General features: G+C 46.0%; 1 protein-coding gene and 1 long non-coding RNA gene across 3 annotated transcripts in view; one reads left to right on the top strand and one right to left on the bottom strand.

Annotated features, from left to right (window-relative positions):
• Positions 1–9,852, top strand: part of KCNH5 (potassium channel, voltage gated eag related subfamily H, member 5) — a 160,492-nt gene extending 150,640 nt beyond the window's left edge. For both annotated transcript variants that reach the window (XM_014966615.1, XM_014966616.1), the window contains one exon: positions 8,160–9,852. In XM_014966615.1, coding sequence (XP_014822101.1) covers positions 8,160–9,107 — 948 coding nt within the window. In that variant the 3' untranslated portion in view covers positions 9,108–9,852. The remainder of the gene's footprint in view (positions 1–8,159) is intronic.
• Positions 9,853–13,468: 3,616 nt separating this feature from the next.
• LOC106902815 lies at positions 13,469–16,728 on the bottom strand. The gene is made up of 3 exons (XR_001414595.1): positions 16,083–16,728; positions 14,754–14,921; positions 13,469–13,597 (listed from the first exon to the last, which is right to left on the bottom strand). It is a non-coding gene; the product is annotated as an uncharacterized LOC106902815 (long non-coding RNA).
• Positions 16,729–24,074: the final 7,346 nt, after the last annotated feature.

Genomic DNA, 24,074 nt, shown 5'->3' with positions numbered 1-24,074 from the left:
CTTAAAAAATAAGATGTAAAACATTTTCACATACAAGTATTAATAGCGAATCATGTTCTCTGTGACCTGCCTACAGTTAAAAAACCATTTCAGTTTTGGAGCAAGCCTGTTTACCAAAGCTTACACATGAGGAATTGGGCTTGATTGTCCTAGCACATTTTATTCGTGTAAGTTAAAAAGAAGATTTGTTAACATCTTAAAAGTTAATTTATAAGTTTATTTAATATCTTCTCCTTGTTTGTTGTGTGGGTGTCTATTTTTGTCAGTTAGGTTGACGGTTGGACAAGATGATCTTTAAGGTCCCTTCCAACCTAGAAGATTCTGTGGTTCTGTGATTCTGTAATAGTTTTTACGTTGAAGCACATTTTATTCGTGTAAGTTAAAAAGAAGATTTGTTAACATCTTAAAAGTTAATTTATAAGTTTATTTAATATCTTAAAAAATAAGATGTAAAACATTTTCACATGCAAGTATTAATAGCAAATCATGTTCTCTGTGACCTGCCTACATTTAAAAAAACATTTCAATTTTGGAGCAAGCCTGTTTAGCAAAGCTTACACGTGAGAAATTGGGCTTGACTGTCCTAGTTTTCAGAATATCAAGAAAAGGGGGTCCCAGACAACTTTTTGACAACATTTGACAACTGTGAAGGCTCCTAGAGAGGGCTGCTCCTCAAAGAGTGGGGAATGGAGCATCCTGGACTCATCTGAGCGCATCAAAGCAGTGGCCTGGGAAGGGTTTGCTGGTTCTGACCTCCCTTAGCAGTGCAGGGTGCCAACAGTGAGGGAGCAGCCACGGCCATCCCAGGTGGGCTCCAGCTTCCTAGGAGCTGTAGGGAGACCAGGTCAACTCCCCACCAACTGCTGGAGGATTTTCCTGGGGAGGAAGGGGAAGACCAGGAAGGCTTTGGCTTCCCTGTTAGCGGTTTGCCTCATTGCTCCATGCAAACAGAAAGTCTGTTTTTCTCCCGAGGCTCTCAGTTGGCCTCACGCCGGTCTGGCATGGTCTTCCACGCAGTCACTGCTCGTCCTCCCTCTGCAGCTTTTAAAATAATAATGTTTATCTGGAAGGACTGGCTGGTCTCTGAGGCTGGATGGGGAAAGCATCCCAGCCGGGAACTGGCAATACCTCAGCGTGCTGGGGAGGGGGAATAAAAATAGCATCAGATGAAGGGTATAGTACACAGAGAGAGAGAAAAAAGCTTTCTGCACAATCTGCACCAAACCCTGACATTTGCACTGCTAGAGGGCAGGGGTTTGGGTGCTTCTTCCCACCATCAGGTGGAGGATATCTGCGTCCAAGCGACAGGCAGGAAGCTCCCCCGTAGGCACTGGAGACAAACAAGCATCTCAGGGTACAGCTTGTCTGACCTGTTTTAACATCTAGCTGCAGGTGAAATGACTCACACCCTCCTCCCAGTTCCTTTTTCTCTCTCCCGTGGTTCGGGACTCCTGGAGGATGTGTTGAGATGGAGACGCTTCCTAGGTGAACCCTGTTCAGATGTATTTTGCAGTTTGCTCTTAGAAGCAGGAAAATAGCGTGCTCCTCTGCGCACTGCACAGGTTGGGGTGTCCTGTGTCTAAATCCCAAACAAAACGAGGTGGATGTGACTACAGTACTTGTCTGATACTGGTTATATCGTGTAGACATGGCTCTTCAGGGCATGCTCTAGTGCCCAAGATTATTGGTTTGTGGTGGGATGTTGTGTGGGTGGGTGATGGTTTTTGGTTTGGTTGTTGTTGTTGTGTGTTTAGGGGGTGGGTGGTGGTGGGTGGCTTTGTTTTTTTTTTTGTGGTTTTTTTTTTGTGTGTTGATTTTTTTTTGTGGTTGGACTCGATGATCTCTGAGGTCCCTTCCAACCACTACAATTCTGTGATTCTGTGATATCATCAAAAACTTTAAAATCCATTTGCCATCTTCAGCTAAGCTTGAATCATTTCAGGCCAAGCCGGCAATGGATGACAGCTTTCCTGTTCCCAAAAAAGGACCTATATAAAAGGGTGCCGAGACCAACACACCTGGTGAGGACACTGACCCTTTTTATGGAAATGAAACATTAAACAGATTGAATCTCTCTGGTGGGATCTGAAAGTTGGTGAAGGAGCTGCTCTGCTCTGTCAGCTGCAAATGAGCTGGGAGCTGCCAGGTCTTCAGTGTGGTCCAAGGCACAATGCATTTCACAGAATCAGAATCACAGAATCCCATGGGGTTGGAAGGGACCTCCGGAGATCATCTAGTCCAACCCCCTGCCAAAGCAGGGCCACCCAGAGCAGGTCCCACAGGAACGTGTCCAGGCAGGGTTTGAATGTCTCCAGAGAAGGAGACTCCGCCACCTCCCTGGGCAGCCTCTGCCAGGGCTCTGCCACCCTCAAAGTGAAGAAGTTCCTCCTCATATTTAGGTGGAACTTCTTAGATTTAGGTTTGTGCCCGTTTCCTCTTGTCCTATCCCTGGGCATCACTGAAAAAAGACTGGTCCCATCCTCCTGAAACCAACCCTTGAAGTATTTATAAGCATTGATCAGGTGCCCCCTCAGCCTTCTCTTCTCCAGACTAAAAAGACCCAAGTCCCTCAGCCTCTCCTCGTAAGGGAGATGCTCCAGGCCCCTCATCATCTGCTGTCCCCTTCTCTAACACACTGCCCCTGTCACCACAGCCAGCTTGGAAAGTTCTCACTCACTCCATCCACTCATCCCACTCATTCCCTCTGCAGCGTTTTCCTGTACAGCTGTGGGTCTGGGCTGTCAGATGGGTCGCTGGCATGGTCCAGGTTAAAAATATCCTTATTTAATTTATTACCCCGGATCATTTCACCAATCTCCTTTTCAGTGAGGCTGGGGAGGGGAACGGTGTTGCAGGGCAACAGTGTTGAAGTAAGGTGCCTTCTAGGACGTTCCTATATTGAATGGGTATAAAAATACAGGGATCTGGACAAATACATTGGATTATGAGTAATAAATGCGAGAGAGATGGGCATAAGGCATTAATACAGACAAGATAGTTACCTCTGGAGCAAATTTTTGAGAGGTGACCACCACCCACATCAGCCTAGCCTGTGCGTTAATGAGTGTAACGTGGCAGTTATTGATTGTGGCCCCCATCCAGCCTGGTGGCAGGGCTCCTCCTTCTGCTCTAGGTGGATGTATGTAGCTGTGGGCACCGAAATGTTGTGTTTGCTTTCTGTTCCAGTTTTTGGCACCGCAGAGATGCCCAGTGAGCCAAGTCAAGATGGTTGTCCCAGGACAGGGTCTCCCCTTGCTACAGGACTCCAGCATCCCTCGCCCATCAGCCGTGTTTGTAGGATGCCAAAGTTTATTAGTCACCGTGAAAATCTTTACGTTGATGGCCTGGGGTGGCTTTCCCTCGCTCTCGCTTGGTGCATACCTGCTGTATTCATCACCATGGCAACTGTTGTGCCCTTCCTGCTATACAATTATACATTTCTGTGGATTTCTGTGGTGAGGGGCAGGTGTGTATTGAAGGCCACCAACAAGAGCATGAGATGTTCTAGGAACGAGACAGGTTGATCTCTGGTCAAATATTTGCCACTTTTATAAACTTAGTGTGATTCTTCAAGACTTTTACCAGTTCTTTAATCCATTCTCGTACCTTCCTTGGAGTCACTTATCAGGAGGTCTTTGAGAATGGTGCAAGGTTGTGGAAGGATGATTTTCACAGGATGAAAAAAGAGAGCAGAGGAGGGATGCATTTCAAAGCATCTGGAAAATCCTCAGCTCACAGCTTTACTGATGAGTTCAGCAGTAGATGGGAGGACCTGTGTGTGTCTCAGCCTTGAGAGCTGGCTCCCTGACCTCTCCTTGCTGCTGCCCTCGTCTGCATTTGGCTTTGGGTTCAGTTGTACAAGCTGGCACCTCACAGGAGTTTGTCCAGCAGTAATGTACCCCTTTGGTCAGGACCATCTTTGGAAGGGGTGGTGGGCTGAGTTTGCAGTCATGGTGAGTTACCTCTTGGTACGGAGGGGAGGGAAAGGAGGTTGGGGTTAAGATCGAATGGAAAACCTCAAGCTGCTGTTGTCTCCTCTGTGCCTGCCTCACAGATAACCCAAATACTTCAGTTCCTAGAGCTGGCCATTAGTTAACTCCTACTTAACCTTCGCCGGCTCAACAATGGATGTCAACCCCATTCTCCCTCCATCCCACAATAAATACATTAAAAGCAAGAAAAGCAGGAACCTGGTCCCATGAAAGAGGGTGTGTGTTGCACGGGGCAGTCTTCCACAATCCCCTCCACAAAGGAAATGGAGTCCTATACCGAATCTCTGTCACATTCATTAATTTAGCCCTTTCTGTGGGATGGGGGTGTGGGCTCTTTACTGCTTGAGACGTGCTGTACACACAGTTAATTCAGTTTCTTCTCATTAACTCCTTTGCCTGTGCCTGTTTCTGGGACAGATGTTTGGACAGGCCTATGTGTAACCTCTCCGAAAAGGGTCAGAGACAACAGTGATAGCTCGTCTGTTTTAAGATTTCCAAATAAGCCTCACCCAATTTGCTGAGGAATGTCAGATTGCATGAGGTGGCTTTCTGTTCTTATTTATAGAGAAAAATAGCTGGTAATAGTTATTAGACATTAATAGAATTAAGTCTCCATGTAAACACATTTAATCCTATTCTGTTTTAGGTTAAACCACTGTGGAAGTGGATTAAATCCAGGCACATGAAAAAATTCCTAATATGGAAAAATTTGGTACTGAAAAGCAACTATTGCTGCTAGAATTCACATCTCATTTTTCCCCCAGCTCTTTGTTTGTGTAAGAGGATCTTTCTTTTTCTTTTCCTGGTCCATATTCTAGTGATACCTAATGGTCCTGACCCAGACTCGGTCCCTGCTGTGCCAGGCGTTGTGCTCACTTGGTTGAGGGTGAATGTCCTGAAGAGGGGACAAGTCTCCAGGGGGTGACGTGGGGGTGAAATGGTCTCCTTGTGGTGACAGAGGGGTCCAGCGGATGGACGAGGATCAAGGCCTGGTGTCCAAAGTGCCATAATCCCGCGGTGTCGGGTGAGATAGGAGGATCTGCGTGTTATGCATTTCAGAGTGGAAAAGAAAATAGCAAACAGCTTTGAACGTGTCCAGATTTCATGAGAAAGCCAAGGGGAGGGTGGGCACAGGGCTGTGCATCAGCCCCCCTTTGCTGCCTTGGAAATACAGCTCCACCAAGGTAGATCCATCCTGAATTCTTGACTCGTAGCTGACCCCTGGATTTCCGAGTCCCACGGCATTTTCTGCTCTAGTTTGGGGTGCAGCAGGCTTGATTCTTCAAAGGAGCTGCCCACAATTGTTCCAAGGGTGTAGGACTTTCCGTCCCAAGCAGAGAAAGAGGAAAGGATTTACTGAAGAGCTCTGCCAGGCTCCTGCGAGAGGCTGAAGGACCATCTCCTCCTGGGGAGGTGACAGGAGGATTTGGGAGTGTGTCTTCTCCGCTACACGGGCGTAAAAGTGGGGAGAAAGTCCATGGCTTTGAGTGGTTACTGGGTCCTTGGTCTCACTTGGTTGGAGGAGATCTGCACTGCAAAGCTGATGGCGTCCATCACCTCGGCTGCCCATTCCTGCAGCTTCCCCCAAAGCTGAGCTTTGGCTTCTGGTCAAATGGTTCTGGGGCAAAAAAAAACCTCGTAGTGATTTCCTGGCTTTCAGAAGGGCTCACTTCAGGAGCGTGAGGTGCAGGCAGCGTCAAACCAGCACAGTCTGGGCTTTTCCTCTGCAGAAGGCAGCAGCAGCAGTTAACAGGTAATTAGATTCTGTGCAGGGAGATAACCTCTGCCTGGAGAAGTTTTGAACTGAGAGAAGAAAAGGGAGAAATGAAAGAACAAGGGGAGGCTGTTGGAAGAAAAGGGAGATGAGGGTGGTTTTCAGGAAGGCACAAGCGGAGAGGAACTAAAAAGGTGGTGCTGTAGTCTTTGTTGTTATCACTCTGGTCTTTACAAACGGCTGGTGGGACAGAAGCTATCAAAGTCACCTCGTGCCTTTCCTGACTGTGTATTCAATGGCTATTGGAGCCCTGTGAGCTCCTGCCAGGTGCCTGCCTTGCAGCATCCCTGGCTGCCTCCGGCCACCACGTTCCAGGCAGAAGTTGGCTGGAAAGAGAGGAGGATGCTCAAGCTGTGAAACAGGGTCATGGCCACAGAGCAGGGAAACATCGGGTGGAGGATGTTTTCCCCACCCCACGTTTTTAGGGATCCAGCCACTCTGGCACAGCACAGAGCAGAGCAGCACAGCCAGGTGGGGGAGACCAGTGGAGGAACCCACCATCTTCTCAGAGACACGTCTTGGGGACACGCATCGTTGCAGCTGGTTGCTTTCAGCATTGTGTCATCTGCTAGAGGTGCCACACTGTCCTCCAGGGAAGGAAAAGCACAAATAGAACAACATAACCCACCTTCCAAACCCTCATTTAGAGACCAATTATTGTAATTACTAAATTTTGAAACGAGGGCAGCTTCTCTTGCATTTATTTTCTGTCCCCAGTGGCTTGTCCAAGAGAGAGACAGAGAGCTGCTCCATGAGGGTAGGCACTAATCAAGGGGAGCTTCCAAATGAGTGTTATGTGTCACTGCATCTAGGTGAGAGGAAAGTATCTTCCATGTTTCTCTCATGGTTTGGTTGGTTTTGTTGTGGTTTTGGTTTTTTTTAAACTAGGCTTCTAATAGACTTGTTAACTTTCCAAATTATTCTAAGCAGCTGCATCTATCAGCAGCACACGAGGTTATATTTACTGTGTTTGAAAGCTCTCTAAGAAAGCTTTGAAGTCCAGCTCATCCCAGATTCATACGGAGAAGGAGCTGTAGCCATCGTGACACTCCTCCGCTGACTTCTAAAGATGTGAGACTTGAAAGCAACTATTTCTTTGCAAATATGGACAGGCGTGAGAAGCCTTTTTATAAAAAGTAAATAGATACTGAAATATGGATACTCCAAAAGCTACATCTGACTGTCACAGAGTTTTGTTTGTGTGCTGCAGGGGCTTTCTCTTACTTTTCTTACCAGCACTGTCCTTTCACGGTCCATATTTGCGTTTAATCATGTGCTGCTTTTCACTTTAGTACCGTGATCCAGACGACTAGAGTTTTTTTATCCCACCTCAGTCCCACATTCAAGGAAAAAAAAAATAATGATTTCATATGAGTAATATGCATGAAATCAACAGAAGGATTTTTACTTTTTGGATCCTTCAACAGCTTGAGGCTCAGATTCCTTTTTTCTATAGAGGCTTGAGAAATGCTGCAGGATGAAATACCTGCAGCGTTAAATGGCGTGGTATCATGAAAGGGGGGATATTTCTGGGTTTTATTATCACGCCCCCCCATTATGGTGTTTCCCATGGTACTCCCAGTACACCCATGCGTGTTAGACAGACAAAGTCTCCAGGAAACACTTGTGTTCCCCTGTGAAGCCACGCGACGTGGCACACGGGGGACACAATTGCACCCTCCGGCCACTCCTTCAAAACTGGTGACGGAGCTAAAAAGTGTTGAGCACATTTGGATTGTCCAGTTTCTGGAAGAGTATGGACATTGTATTAAACTTACAGCTGTGCAGTCTTCACGGAATTACTCTTTCCTGTTGGTCTGTACAAAGGATAGTGATGGAGCAGGTAGGACTGGGAGTAATGGATAGGTGTTTGGGTTCTTGCTCTCTTTCTTTCTTCTCTTTATTCAGTTTATCATAGAATGGTTTGGGTTGGAAGGGATCTTAAAGATCATCCAGTTCCAACCTCCCTGCCATGGACACCTCCTACCAGACCAGGTTGCTCCAAGCCCCATCCAGCCTGGCCTTGAACCCCTCCAGGGATGGGGCAGCCACAGCTTCTCTGGGCAACCTGTTCCAAACCTTTTCTTTTCTTCTCTGGGTGTTGGGATATTTTTTATTCTTCAAGGCTCTGTCTTCTGCGTCAAAAATAAAGGTGAAACCTACTCCTTACCTATACTTTTAAGGAAGTGTGTGTGTATATATTTGTACCCTATCTACGCAGTGTCATATAGCTGAGATTGTGATCAGCTCCACTGGAATTCACTACAAGAAATTAAGATAGAAAGGAAGGAGAACTTCTGTTCCCTCAATCCTGCTTCCCCATCTCCCAGTAATATTTGTCATATGTGATGTCCTTTGGATATTGATGCTGTCGTGGGTTTATCCCCCCCTAGATCATTTTCCGGAAGATCAGCGATGTCAAGAAGGAAGAAGAGGAGCGCCTGCGCCAGAAGAACGAGGTGACGCTGAGCATCCCCGTGGACCATCCTGTGCGGAAACTCTTCCAGAAATTCAAACAGCAAAAGGAGATGCGTAACCAAGGCTCAACCCACATCGACCCAGAAAGGAACCAGCTGCAGGTGGAGAGCCGGAGCGTGCAGAACGGGGCTTCCATCACAGGCACCAGCGTGGTCACCGTGTCTCAGATCACCCCCATCCAGACCTCCCTGGCTTACATGAAGACCAGCGAGGCCGTGAAGCAGAACAACAGGGATGCGATGGAGCTCAAGCCGAACGGAAATGGAGACCAAAAATGCCTGAAAGTAAACAGTCCTATGCGGATGAAAAACGGGAACGGGAAAGGGTGGCTTCGACTGAAGAACACGATGGGGACCCACGAGGAGAAGAAGGAGGACTGGAACAACGTCACAAAGGCCGAGTCCATGGGGTTGCTCTCCGATGACCCCAAGTGCAACGACTCGGAGAACGATGTAAATAAAAACCCACTGAGGAAAACGGACTCTTGTGACAGTGGAATAACAAAAAGTGACCTTCGCTTGGATAAAGCCGGTGAGACTCGCAGCCCCCTGGAGCACAGCCCCATTCAGGCTGATGCTAGGCATCCCTTCTACCCTATCCCTGAGCAGGCCTTACAAACCACGCTGCAGGAAGTCAAACACGAACTCAAAGAAGACATCCAGCTGCTAAGCAGTAGGATGGCTGCCCTTGAGAAGCAGGTGGCAGAAATTTTAAAAATATTGTCCGAAAAGAACGTACCCCCGACCTCTTCCCCTAAGTCTCGTTTATCCCCGCAGCGGCCGCCCCAGATACCCTGCCAGGATATTTTTAGTGTTTCGAGGCCTGCGTCACCTGAATCAGAAAAAGATGAAATCCACTTTTAGCATCTACCGATGTGTATATATGTATACAGTATATATGCAGAGGTGTATATATACCTTTATACATATATATATGTGTGTGTGTATACGGTAAATATATATACATATATATTTTCACTTGCATCCAATATGACTTGAACACACCGAGGATTTTGATATGTAAATATTGCATGTCCAGCTGGATTCTGGCCTGCCAAAGAAAACAATTATTAACATAGATATTGCTTGTATAATATGCAGTTGACTGCATGCACACTTTACATTTATTTATAATCTCTATTATGTAATAAAAGAACGACTTTTGTTTAACAAAGGCAATGTACTATTTAAAGAATCAGGGTCTAACCTGCCAATATTGCCATGAAAGTTTTGATCTCAGGCTGGATGAATCGAGCTTTTATTTCCTCACTGTCTTTTCTGCCGAGTTAAACAGTAGATTAACGTGACCACATGGAGGACACATTCAGACTCCAATTAGTATCGTTTCCTGGTATCATTCCCCTGCAATATATTGTATATTTGGTGATGAATTCCCCTGTTCCTTCTAAAGGGAGGGCTCAGCTCAGTGGCCAGGGAAGGGCACCGTGGCCGGTGCTGGGACGGATCACTGCAGTTTATTATCTGTGTGGGTGTTGTGCATGCACAGCCTTGTATTTCAAGTGTCCTCCTGCTCTTTTAACACCGTAAGTAAGAAATAACAGTGGTGATTTCTGTAGCAAAACGAAACTTAGCAGAAGCCCTCAGCTGCGCTCCCTACGTGTTTTGGGGGTAACTTCTTCCTTCAAAGGAATAAGTTTTTACCTTTTACCGATGCCATTCTCACTGGACTGTTGGAGTAACGTTATGTGGATTCTCTTTGCAGCACCCAGCGATGGTTCTGTCGGCATCTTCATTAGGATGTCTCGTTTTTGCAGGGTTGAGGTTGCTCTCTTGCTGTTGTGTTTCCCCCCCGCCATCTCCCCCCAACGTCCCTGGCAGAAAGGCTTTGCATGAGGTCTGAGCAAAGGAGAAGACAACCCTAATTTGGCTCCTTGAGAGCCGTGTGGGCAGGTTTGAAGGCCTGAAGTTCAAAGGCTGCAGGTAATCCCCCTCCACTCTCTTCTCTGAGGATGTTTATCAGTCTGCAACTGGATTTGAGGAGAGAAAATAACCAGTCAGGATGAAATTCCCCTTAGGAAATCCGTCCAAGGCACCTGGATGATAATGTTTGGATGGAAGAGCATTGGGGAGATGAAGTCCTCCCTAGGGTGCTGCCCGCTGCTCTTGCCTTGGACTTGTGGAAGGCTTTTGGTGCATGGCAGGGGGGACACGCTTCCAAAGCAGCCTTGCAGTGCCCACACAGCGTGGTGAGACGCTTAGGGCTGTGTCAAATGCTCTGACCCTCCTCTTAGCTGTCTCCCATCAGCATCTCCCAGTCTTGAACCACACTCAGGCCCCACCTCCATCGCCTCAGCTGGAGCATCGCCCTCCACGCAGCGCTGCTGGCTTTGCAAGGCTGCAAGAGGGCACTGGATCCTCTTTGTTCTCCTGTTTGGAGCTGGGATTTTGGACTCTGCCTGGGTCTGCACCTGAGTATGGTGGGGTTTTTGGCCTCTCTGTTTGCCCTGGCTGAGAATCCAGACACGTGTGGTGCACAGCAGAAATGGCCATTGCAGCTTCAGAGCTGTTAACCAGCAGAGCTTGAGGCCACCCCAGCGGAGCAATGGCTCCTTCAGGGCAGGACTTCTCCACGCTTAAAATGGCCTCTTGCATCAAGTCCCATGTTTTCAGAAGTGCCTGGAGTAAAACATGTACGTGCCACAAAGCGTCTCTATCGATCAGGTAAATAAAAGACATGTTTCTAATTAGTGGCCATCCTTACCAATACCATCGCTTAACATTTTGAATCTGAACTAAACGGCTTCCTGAAAAACTAAAACCCAATCAAACAAGCAAAACAAACCACGATTTGCAGCAGTGGCAATTAGGAACCCACATCTTAGAGTGAGCATATCTTTCTATTTAAGAGACATGTAGACAGGGGTGTGGGGTTTTTTTTGTGTGGTTGGACTCGATGATCTCAAAGGTCCTTTCCAACCATGGAGATTGATTCTGTGATTCTACTATGAAATCCAAACCCCTAAACCCCCAAAAAGGTCACAAGAATGCCAAGGACATCATTGCTTCTGTGATGTCAGCTCATGGAGGCTTGTTGGGAGATAATGGTCTTTCTTGTTTGCTGTTCCTTTCTGCCCTCTTTCCACCCCTTCTCGGGTTCATTTCTTTAGGAAATCGTAGACAAATAAAAAGGAAGCATCAAAAGCCACCGAAAGGGGCAACTCTTCCCAAAGCTTGGTAGTTAGTCTGCCTGCTCGTTATGGTTTCCTGCAGCTGAAGTTGCTTCTGTGAGAACTTGCAGCAGCTGTATTTTGCTCATCTGTAACTCTGCAACCACGCTTTGGCCTGCAAAAAACAAACTGCAACTGTAAAACAGCAGGACCTTGGAGGATCTGCTCTAAATCCCACCCCGGGACTCTGAAGGAGTTACAGGGTTAGGGAGTTACAGGGTTGCTGCAGGCTCCTGGAATATGTGCAGACCTCGTGGGTACCACTTAAGTGCCAAGCTTGGAGGATGGATGGATGCCTGACTTGGGTTGCTGGTGAAGACAGACACACGGCAACCACCCCAGAGCTGTCTGGTGGATCCCTGAGTCACGCAGGGACTGTCAGGGGACCAGGTTTTGGGTAAAGTTCCTCAAACGCATGAATCTGCCATGATAACGATGCTGCAAAAGAGCCAGCAGGGTAACGGGTGTGACTTTTATTAGAAAGCTTTAGCCTTAATGACATTCCTCTGCCTTTGTGAAGGACTTATTTTCTTTCTCTGTAACTGATATTAATTCTAGATAGAGCTGCATGGCATGCAAAAGGATCCCTACTTAGGTTTATCTTGCAAGTCAGGTGTAACTTTGCGCCACTTTACGATGAGAGAACATGTAACAGGATTAATCTGACCTTGAAAATTATTTGAGCCCAGAATGTTTATTGCAGTTCAAATGCAACCTTACTGGTTAAAAAAAAGGGTAGTGGCTAAAAGCTATAAATAGTGTAAAATACCAAGTTCTTGAACCAAATATGGTGTTTCCAGGTCCACTTCTAGTGCTGCTTTGACTCTGTGACGTTCCAGTGTTGTCCATTGCGAGGTAGGTGGTTGGACTTGATGATCCCAAGGGTCTCTTCCAACCAAAATGATTCTGTGATTCAGTGGTACTAGCTTGTAGGAGGCAGTAGCGTGATGGGTATCTTGCAAACGTGGTAAAAGCAAGCCTGCAGAGGGGCTGTCCCAAGCCCCGTGCGCTGGGGCTGTGGCTGGAGCACTTGACTCTAGTCTTAACTCTAGGAGTCTTGGAGGAGTCTTGACTCTAGTGGCCATTGCTCCGCAAATCGGACTGGTACAATTCCGAAGCACTTTGCCTCCCAAAAAACTGTTGTGATCGGAGAGTTACATGTTGTTTCATGGAGTAGTTAACTGGGGGGGTGGGTGGTTCAGCCCTCCCGTCCCCTCATGGTTGTGCATGATGTGATGGAGCATCTTCTGTTAGAGAAGCATGAGTCGTAGCCTTGTCGTTCAGGCTGGAGAGAAAGCAACCACCTATAGCTAGGAGTGCAATGAGGACACAAACATGTCTCTTCCACCCAAGTCAGTGCTCCAGCAGCTTCTTGGCGTGTGGAGGGAGCTCTGGGCTGCATGCTTCCCTTTCCTTTAAGAGCTCCATACTTGTACGGATGTTCCTGCCACACGCCGGTAACATCGTTCTTAGCACTTAACCTTGGGCTTTGTGTGTTCAAAGCATTTTACCCGCACGCAAGTGGATTTTATCTTTCTGGACTTCGGAATAGAAATAAAATATGTACAGAAAAGTAAACACTTTTCAAAGCAAATGAACTAGAGTAATTTTAATAGTGCTTTTTTTTTCCTTTGGTGTAATATTACATATACGAGATAGAACAGCACCTCAGGATTATAACTGAAAACAAGATAATTGTAGTGAAGACTCAGTTCTTCTGAATTTGTATTTGTAAATCCTTTCTTTCCACCTTTCTGTCTTTGCCAGGGGACAGGGGTTAGAGCAGAGCTGGCTCTGGAAGTAACAAACTTAAGCTTTTCCAGTTTTTCTTGACCCTGTTCTGCAGAAGGAGCACAACTCTAGGGACCCGATGCTGCTGGCGCCCAACCTTGGGCTCATTGCTAGATTCAAATTCAGTCTTCATCTACCACCTCATGGAAAGAAACTCCGTTACATGGGTGTCAACTGCAGGTTGTATCCGATGGTCACATTGGACCTTAGAGTGTATTTTGGATCCCAGAAAATTTTGAAGAACGTTGTCGTATTTGCAAGCCATGAGCAGGCGCTGAGCCCGTTAGACAGATGTCACCATTCGCATGGGTCAGAAAACAGATGTTGTGCTCATAAAACAGCTTGGAGACTTTTTGGAGAAAAAGATGTCCTGAACTGGAAGGGAAAATAAAAAGTCAAAGATTTAATACAGAATTTGGGAGTGAGGAAGTAGAGGGATATGTTATAGTGAATTCAAAGTTCTGTGCTTGGATTTTGAGCATTTAGAAAAACACAAACCTATCTTTTATGATGTCAGGACTGGACAGAGTGATTGTCAAATTAAATATGTTTTTCCTGAGTCAGGATCAGGGCATCAAAGAGATACCCATTTTTTTTAAAACACTTCAAATACCGTTTTCCTACAGAAGAGAGTTTTAATAGATTTTGTCATTGTTGTTTTTAATAGGCTGTATGTAAAGGCTTTTCTCGGTTCTCTTTTTTTTTTTGGACCAGAAGCTCCTGTCTTAACACATATCTTCAGGTCTACAGTGCTTTATAGTCTCGCTGCTAACGGGCTTTTTAGAGAGGGTTTGAGAAGTGGGATTCCACTTCTCTCTCTTCCCTTCCCAAGCTGCTGTGAGCACTAAACAGCAGTAGTTTGCATTTTTTCTTGGCACTTCTGGATCTGCACTGATTTCCTTAGGGGAATTTAAGGAAGAAAACAGAAAAGTTGACACTTTTTTCCTGGATGGCCTCAGTCCTTCACCTGTGTCTGTGCCACTAGAACAGTGCTTCCTCAAGGAGCCTACAGGGAGGAAAAGTTTGATCCAGCTACATTTCCACATCTGGCAATACTTTTTTATCATTTTTCTCTTTATTTTTTTTTTTTGGTGCAAACGGGTGAGGTGATCTCTGGGCGTTTTGTTGGTTTTAGTATTTTATAGTGCATTTCAAAATTAAATACAATCTTAAAGTTCCTGAGTGGAATTAAATCAGACAGGAAGTCCACATAATTTCTGGCCACAAAGCAGCGAATGCTCTTGCTGACATAAAGAATATTTTACAAAGATCAGCTTTGTGATACCCAAAAAACGCCAAAGAAAATATAATCATCTTTACTGAGGGCACATTTAGCCGTACAGAAACTTGACCTTGTGTTGCACAGTGGGACAAGAAGGGCATATATTGATTTTGAATACTTGAGTGATAGAAACATTCAAAAAGGGCTTGACCGGGCTGTGATAAAAAAATATGTTAATTTATTATTTTATGCTAATCAGCCACCTGAGGAAAGGCAGGTGGAACCAGGCGTCTGAAGCAATATTCTCACCAACATTTTTATCCATTGTCCATCCAGCAGATAAGTGCGTTTCTTCATTACTTTATGCTTGGAGATAGATAGAAGCTTGCTCGGCTCATAGTCTGAGAGTGTTGGCGTGCACCATCGCTACGTCTGGCTCTCTGCCACAAAGACATCAATCAGCCTTAATTAAAAGCCCTATAAAAAAGGATTTTGTATTAGATCGGGCTCACCCCACACGCCCCCCACCCCCAGACTGTATGTTTATCTGGTTCGGAGCAGATGCAGTTCAAACTTGTGGACATGGCAGAATATGTTTCTCCTTGCCTCCAGAGGACATACAGGCACAAGGGGAGGTTCAGATTGGATATTGGGAATTTTTTTTTCTCTGAAAGGATATCAAGCATCAGAACAGGCTGCCCAGAGAAGTGGGTGAGTCACCGTCTCTGGAGGTATTTAAAATACATGTAGACGTGGTTTAGTGGTGGACTTGGCAGGTTAATGGTTGGACTCGATGATCTTAAAGGTCCCTTCCAACCTAAACGATTCTATGGTTCTATGGTATACCTACACATGTGGAGTGGAGGCTCAGAGCTGGCCTGTTTAAGACAGGTCTTTCAAACTGGTGAGAGAAATTGTGCTCTGGAAGTGCCAGTCTCTCATCGTTTACGGTAGAGTAATGACTTCAGTTGAGGCACTTGATTTGTAGACTGCTAGAGGGTAAATGAAGTGAATCCAACCCATAACTCAAGCTCCCAGCCCGATCTCGTTTGTGGAAAGGGTACCTCTAAAAGGGACTGCTTACCATCTCTCCAGCACAGAAGCACTTTCATACAGGTGACTAACAGTACAGGGAACATTGAAATGTCTCAGCATGCAGCCAGAAACAAAGTGTTCAGATCCTTAACTGCTAATGAGAGCTCCATAAAGACCCTCAGATGCTCAATTCTTGGCCTGTGGTGATCAGGTTTTTAACTTTTTACCCCAGTGCCATGGCAGGATAGTCCAGGGACTTCCATTTTCACAGTTATATAGCAATTGACATGCTTTTCATCATGATGTGCAATGCCAAGGCGCAGGGGCATCGCCAGTCACTTTTTTGGACAGTGAAAGACTGGGAATTCGCTGCTCTGGGATACTGAGGATGTCAGGATTCTTATTGCTGAGCTATGGCATGCAGTGGAAAGAGGCAAAGGTTTGGAAAGGTCCAACAGAGGGAAAAATTGTAGTGAAGGGCTTCCGAGGCGGACAGAGAGTGACCAACGGTCAGGAGATTGCCCTGGCTGTGGGAGGAGGGAGGGGAGAGGGACAAGTGAGGTGACAAAATGGTGACAGTATTCCACTGAAGTCAGTACTTACTGGTCTCTGCATAGTGGCTGCTTGTGTCTTCGTAATTTATTTGTTTGGAAGTTGGCAGGCTCCTCCTTTCTTCAGGTGGCATTTAAGGATGGGGCTGGCAGCCCTTCCTGGGGTGACAACAAGGGCCATTAGAGGATAACTCAAATATAGATGCCCTTAGGAGAAACTGTGGACTTCATGAGAGCCAAAGGTCGTACAGCTTGCCAAAGACCTGTCAGAAGGGGGCATGTCCTACCCAAACTGTGCAGCATCCCTGTATGGACTCGATATTTGAAGCTTTGAACAGGGAGGTTTGACCAAGTGTTTTCAAAAGGTCCCTTCCAGGCTGTTGTTTTATCGTTCTGTAGATTTTTAACAACACAAACAGAGAGGAGGTAGATTTTGGAAGTCCTCAGTTACATGCCATTATTTTCTGGGTTTTGATTTAAATGCCTTCCTGAGGAATGTGGTGCCAGTTGTCAAGATAACAAATACTTCTAAGATCTGATACTCATCAAGCAGACAGCAGAGAAATTTGCCATGTTCTAAAACTGCAGCATATAAATAAATGAAGCCCTTCACTCGGGCATCAGCTAACATTCACACTTGATGCCAAACCCTGAGAAAAAAAAGTCTCAGTGGCCACACAGCTTCTGGAAGAAGTGGGCTAATACGAATATATCTGCAACACCCCCTCCCTCTTCCAGCCTCTTCCCCAGTCCAGTGAAAGGTGATCATGATGTCTGAAGATGCCTTCAAAAAAACCAATAGAATTTGAGCTGGTTTTCAGTTTTGCACTGGCAGACACGCTCATCAAAGGCTGTAGAAAATGTGTGAAGGGCAAATAGGTTCCTTCTTAGCTGCTGAACCAGGAGATGATTCTCAGTGTCAGTGTGTGGACACCATTGCTGAGATGGCCTGGGCTTGTCCAAACGGTCTGGGGATGTCCATGGAGCCCGTGCACATCCCTAGAGTCTGCCCCATCCCCATTCCCAGGCTTATTCCCTGCTTTTCTAGGCACATTCCAAGGTCTACACCTGGCCCTGTTAGGTTTAACTGACAAGCTGTTTTTCCATCTTCTGTAACCTCCTCCATATCCCTCACAGGCTTAGTCAAAAAATCCTCTCCAGTCTGCGGCTTAGCAGCAGGTGTCCAAATAAATAATGAACAAAAGGGCAAACCTTCTGCCAGCATCAGTGCATTATTTCACTAACCTTAATTCATTAACCATTAAATAAACCTTATTTTTTATTTTCCTTATGGGTCTTGGGAAGATCTTGAACAGTATAGAGTCCCATAGAAAAGCAGGGATTGGAGTGCTTGCATTTTTTTAATGTTTGAAAAGGGGAACTCAAGTGAGATGCCAGCTTCACACTTGGTCCAGCCCCATGCGACCATATCCTCTGGTTTCTTCCACCAGTTACACCTTAAGTGAACTTCCCCACTAGTGGCACTTTGCACTGATGCCATGTGGTGCCAGTAAAAAGTCCTCTTCATTTCCTTGGGTGGACCCTAGGGCTCTGCTCAGCGTTTCCACGTGTGGTACACCAGGACACGCGGGCGCTTTCCCCTCCTGGGCTTGGTTTCAGAAGAATTCCCCGAATTGTTGCATCTCTTTTCTCTGTCTCCGCTTTGTTTTCCTAGAAGAAAACCCACCCCTTTGTGCTGGTGTCCACCTCCCCCAGCTGGTGGGGCAGGAGAGGACATGCATGGCTCACTGGAAGCAGGTGGGGAGTGATGTGTTGTGGGGGTTTTTTTGTTGTTTTTTTTTAAAGCAAAACAAAATTTGTGCTCTGCTCCTAATTAGTCCTCTGTTGTCCCTGCAGGATTAATTACTTTCTTCACTTGTATCATCAAATGTTGTTTGGCAACAGCTTTTTTTTTTTTTTTTTTTTTTTTTTGTTAGGTCTAATTAGGAGCCCTGGCATTGCAAACAAGCTCAGTCATGTGGTACTTAAAAATTACAAGGCTGAAATGTCACCTAAGCTGGTAGCTAAGCCTAGGTTTTGAATATCAACAACCCCATTGCACTCACTGTGTGTTCAGAGCTCATTGCTCTGGGGCCATCAGTGTGAACGTCCTTCTCCTGAAATCAATAACAGAGGGGATTTTTGTTCTTCAGATTTCTCCCACAATGTGGCTCTCAGAAAGGGACTGTGGATGCTGTGGCACCTCCCAGCTCCTCCTGCTGCCCATTGATGCTCTGGATATCCCCTTTCTGGACTTAAAGGAAGGGCTGAGTGCCACCAACTGCATAATTCTATCAAGTGGTAAATTCAATTTATCGAGCGGGAGAGGCGGTAGCTGGCAATAAGGCAGGTTTTGGGTTTTAAAAATCTGCCTTGTGGGAATTGGACAGGCTACCAGAAAGACAATAAAGGATTTCTGTGGCGATGCCTGCCAAAGGAATGCTGAACATGCAGGCGGGAGAATTTATTGATACCAGTGAAAAAGCTCATTAGTGTTAAGGTGCAAAGCAGCTCTGCGAATGTACCTTTCAGCTCTCCCAGTAAAAACCCCGCGCTCGGACAAGGGAAACTAAGGCTTGTGGAGTGCAGAACTGGCCAAACAGCTTTCCCAGCAAACATGCTTCCCCAAAAGTGACAGCTCTTATTTTACCAGCACGGACAAATTTCATTACTAACCCCAATGGATTTCCCCTGCAAGTAGTTTCACAGTGATTCAAGGATGCTCCGAAAGCAGTGTGTCCTGTAGGACAGGTTTGGTCCCTTCCCTCTCTTGCCCTTCAAGAGAGCTGTGGCCCTGCAAGGGATGAGGGAGCCCTCAATAAACCTGAAGCTTGGAAACAAAGGTTCATTATTCATATTAAGGAAAACATCTCAGTAGTAAAAATACCCTTGCTAACCGTCTAAAGCTCCGATGCCTTACGAGCACAGTTCACTTAACAAAATCCCATTAGTACTGCAAACTGTTGTCAGATGAATTAGGACATGATACGCTTCATAAACTTTACATACCTATTTACTGTTGTTACGTATATAGCATCTGTCTGGGGCTTTTACATGCAGATGTAGCTGCCTATCTTGTGTTAATTTCTGCTCGTTTTGAGTGCTACGTAATATGAAGCAGAATATTTTCCACAATGAAAAGAAATGTTTTTCTTCCTTGTTTATCTCTTTTATCTTTTCTTTCTTTCCTTCTCCCTCCCTTCCTTTCTTTCATTCTCTTTTTCTTTCTTTTTCTTTCTTTCCTTTCTTTCTTTCTCATTCTTTCTTTCGTTCCTTCTTTCCTTCCTTCCTTCTTTCCTTCTATTTCCTTCCTGCCTGCCTGCCTTCCTTCCTTTTCTCTCTCTCACTTTTCCTTCCTTCCTTGACTTCTGTTTTCTTCTTGCCTAGACTATTAGGCTAGCAACTTACAGGAATGGGATGATTGATTAAGTAATGTTGCATCAGCAGATTTAATGAGATAATGATCTGTTTTGCTATTTGTGTTCAGAAGAAATAATAGGGTAATAGGCATTGTAGCTAGGTTTGATTTGTCCAGGTCCTGCTTAAACACCAGCCAGTGACCAAGTGGTTCAGGAAAGTGTACCAGCAGATCTAAATTGTGCTCTTTGTTTTGAAGGTAAATGTTTTCAGACATTCTGCATAAATTTTCTTATTAAGGTCAGTGGCAATCTTCCCATTAATTTCTATTCTCTAGCCCAGTTCTTGCGTAAGGACCAGGACAGTGAGTTCCAGCGTGGGCTGAGACTTCTCAAAACCAAGAGCTGGGGGTACCAGAATGTTTAATTTCAGGCCATGGTGGAATGCAAATGGGTCCAAGATTTCATGCCCTACAAAACTGCACGCCGAACGCAGGCAGAAATGTAAAGGTTGTGGGACAGCAAGGTGAATTCCCATAAAAATTAGCTGAACAGATCAGGGAAAGGACACTTCTTAATTAGTACAAGTTTGAGTTTAAATTACTTACCGGAATTGTCGGTAATTTCCATCCAAAGTAACTGCTCAAAATCCATGACTGTGTAGAATATCCCTGTACGAGTCAGGCGTGTACATCAGCTGTGCAAGCCCTCTCTGGGGAGGAAGCACAGTTAAAAATAAAGTTATTATTGTTACCACCGAGAGAGATGATGACAAAAGCTGGAGGTTGTGCCCCAGGTACTCTGAGACTCTTGAATCCTTCCCTGCCACCCCTGTCTCCAGGTTTTTGCTGATTCAGCCGTGGGCTGACATGCTCAACTTCAGAGTCCTGTTTGTGTTCCCTCATGTCCGTCCACATCTTTGGTGGAGCAGAGCATCGGGCAGGGGAGGAGCAGCTTCTGTAGGACTTCATGAAGTCTAGCCTACACCCTGGACCGGGCTTTGAAGGGGAAAGTCCTGGCTCCGTGGGGGCCACAGGAGTTTTGGTGTGGGTTTTAGGATTCCTCCCCTGCCTCCCCCATCCCTTTGAGATGCTTATGAGCTCCCACTCGTGTTCAGGCAACCTAGGCTCTTAAAGAAAGAAAAATCTGGGGATTATAGGAGGAAAAGGGGGTGGGCATGATCGCGCTTATGTCTCTGTGCACTCCCGGCTCCCCAGTGGTGTGTGATGAAGTGTCCTTGTAACAGCACGCTCACAGGATTGCTCACAATTAGCGGCAGGTGGAGATTCTTCTAAGCAAATTGTTGTCATGACAGAGGACCTCATTGCAGTCAAAACGCCGGACTATTTTTCTAGCTTTTTTTTTTTTCCCTCAGGCTTCCCCCCTCACCCCAAATCACAACTGAAAACTCAGCCAGGAGCTGCTGTACAAGCCTGCACAGAGCCAAAATACCACCCCAGCCTGCCCCACCAGGTGCCCACTGAGCACCCACCCCAGGTGTAACCTGCCTTCTCTCCCTTTTTCCCTGCTGAAATGCAGCTACGTGGCCAATATCCCTTTTTCTTTTTTCCCCTTTCCCTGGGAGCAGGCAGCCTGGTGTCACCAGCCCAGCGCTCACTGACCTGCGTGTCCCGACAGGGACGATCCTGCGATGCTCATCCCTGGTTCCTTCACAGGAATTTCTTCCCAAGCCAAGGTCTTTAAAGGCTCCTTTTTACCCTGAGATCCTTAGTTTTGATTTCGCATGTCAAAGGTGTCCCGTTAGCTGCAACAAGCACCAGCTGGTGTCATTGCCTTTGCACAGCCCTCGCCGAGAAGTTGGGCAAAACCAAGGGGTTTTTAAAACCTCACATTGGAAAAACTGATTTACAGAGCGACTGCAGCTTCTGAATGTATGTGGTTCACAGACACTGGACTGTGGGGAGGAAGAATATTTCGGGAAAACTCTTTTTTTCTTTTTTTTTTTTGCAAGGAAGATATTGGGGGAAAGGGTTATTGCTCAGATAATGCTTCTTTTGTTACTACTTGCTGCTCTTTGTACACTACCTGATGCAAATGGCATTCATGTTACTGATGATATTTTTGAACAGCCCAGCTATCTTTTTTGCTGTTGTTAATATACTGAGGATTTGGGGGGGGATTTTAAATGCCTCTGCCTTTCAGGATTATTTCTACAAAAGCAATTGATAACTGTATTTTGACAGCGGGAAGCTTATAAAAACCTAGAGAAAAAAATAAAATAATAATATATATAAAAAAAAAAAGCATTTGAAACTGAACAGCTATAAAAGGAATGCACCTCTACTACCATATCTGAAAGCTGCAAAGCAATCGTGAATTCCACCAAGGAAGGACCATCTTTCTACTGAAAAAATTCACACATCAGTTCCTACGGAGTGGATGCTCCCTGGACCACTCTCCAGACCTGCCGAGGGGAAATGCCCGGGAGCACCCGGGGGAAACCTGGCCTGTGCTGCGGCTTTTGGACGTTGCCCTGTGTGTGGTGGGACTGGAATCGGTCAATCTGTAGCAAGTTTCTCGTTGCACTTTTCCTGTTTGCTAAAATTCGACGAGGAAAACGTGGGTCACTTTAAAGCATTGGCAGACAACTGTTTCTAACCCAAATGATTGTGGGTTTTAGCACAATGAACTGTACTTCTTCAGGGAGGATCAATGTCGTTTTTTTTTTTTTTCCACACGTCTTTATTTACATGTGGCTATATTTTCATTGATACAGAATAAAAAGTGCATTTTATTGACCTTGCATGTCTGTGTTGTTACTTCTCTTCAGCTCTGGCATCATGAAAGTGATAGCTCTTGTTTTCCTGGCCGAAGCAGAACATGAATTTGCTGGGATTAATGAGCAAAACATAATCTTATTTTTAGGAGGCTTGGGGATGGAGAAGACAAATAAATCTATTGTTAGACTAGAGTTTATGTACACAACAATAGGAACAATTCCTCCTCATTAGCCTGGAGACAATAGGAAATAAATCAAGCTAACCTGGGCCCAGGTATCTCACCCATAAAACTTCTGTAGCACCTAATTGCCTCTCCCAAGCAAATCAGGATGAAGAGGGAACACTTTGTCTAAATGGATAGTAAGCACTTGCTTATAAACTGTTGTTCATAAAATGTTCCATTTTATTTGGTGCAAATGTGTAACTTTGCTTCAAAAAAAAAATAAATCTGTACGTTAATCACATTCCAAATGAAAAATGAAGGTTGGGAGCATTTGGTAGAGGCAGAAGCGTTTCACTTGAAAATGTAAATAATTTCCAAGACGTTTCCTCCCTTTGCTTCTTACATGGTTAGCTTTGTCACAAGTGGCATTCCCCAAAGAATCATCTCTGACGAGGTGTCAGTGACCTTTCTGACATAAATATCCACAACACTGCTGATGTGTTCTTGAAACCACGGTTGTTCCAACACGCCTTCAGCTCAGAAGTCAAAGCATGTGGAAATTGGTGGCTTTGACCCGGGTCCTACAGGCTTTGTCCCAGCCAGTGATGGTGTCAGGGTGTGGAGGGGTAATGACAGCTCTGACGGAAAGAGTGAAACTAATTCAGTTTGAGGGTAAAGCATCCAGATGTGGCTGTCATTAGATAGGTGTTGCCATCTGTAGGGACAGGTTGGTTGGGGAGAAAATGTTTCCTCTGTTCTGGTGAGACCCCACCTGGAGCACTGTGTCCAGCTCTGGAGCCCTCAGCACAGGAAGGACATAGACCTGTTGGAACGGGTCCAGCGGAGGGCCACGAAGATGCTCAGAGGGCTGGAGCACCTCTGCTGTGAGGACAGGCTGAGAGAGCTGGGGTTGTTCAGCCTGGAGAAGAGAAGGCTCTGGGGAGAACTTAAGCTATAAGGTCTACTTATGCTATAAGCTTTCCAATATCTGAAGGGAGCTACAGGAGGGAGGGACTCTTTGTCAGGGAATGGAAGGACAGGACAAGGGGTAAGGGTTTTAAATTGGAAGAGGGGAGATTCAGATTAGATACCAGAAAGAAATTCTTCCCTGTGAGGGTGGTGAGGCACTGGAACAGGTTGTCCAGAGAAGCTGTGGAAATTGCCCACTGAGGAACTGAGGTGACTGACCTTCCTGTTAAACAGCACAGTATGCTGCCCCAGAGGTGCTTTCTGGCTTTACCAGTGCCTCTGCTGGGCTTGGTGCTGCTCAACACCTCCTTTAACAAACAAGGGGGAAGGTTTTCCGAGTAGGCTTGTGCTGCTGGCAAAGGGGAATAAATGTGGAGGCGGAGCAATGGGCCAGGAGGGCAGGACAGGCTGAGTGCTCCTGAGAGGGGATGGTGCAGGCTGTGAAGAGCCCTGGAGGGCAGCACATCACGAGGAGCTTTGAAAACATGGCTGGAGCAGAGCCGGGAGCAGACGTTGACGGGAACTGCCATTGATCGGCAGGAAGATGGACTGACCCATTTAATGAACCTCTTCCAGCTCCTCTCCGCTGCCATTCCGTGATGTTTTCCCCGGGAAAGCAACACACCTCCAAATTAATCTGGTTGCAGTGAAGCAGACTGTCATCAGCCCCTGGGGAGTGCAGAGCTGCACTGGCAAGAGGCAGGCAAGACGGCTGCCCTCATGGCATGGGACAGAGGGTGATCCTCTAAGAGGCTGCCAAGTCTACTTACTAGTCATTAGCAGGGGAAAAATAAAAGGCTAAGGATACGGAGGTA

Source organism: Calidris pugnax, unplaced genomic scaffold (genome assembly GCF_001431845.1).
Source record: "Calidris pugnax isolate Ruff unplaced genomic scaffold, ASM143184v1 scaffold74, whole genome shotgun sequence".
Classification (NCBI taxonomy): domain Eukaryota; kingdom Metazoa; phylum Chordata; class Aves; order Charadriiformes; family Scolopacidae; genus Calidris; species Calidris pugnax.
Note: the sequence above shows the minus strand (reverse complement) of the source record. Positions and strands in the feature narration are given on the sequence as shown.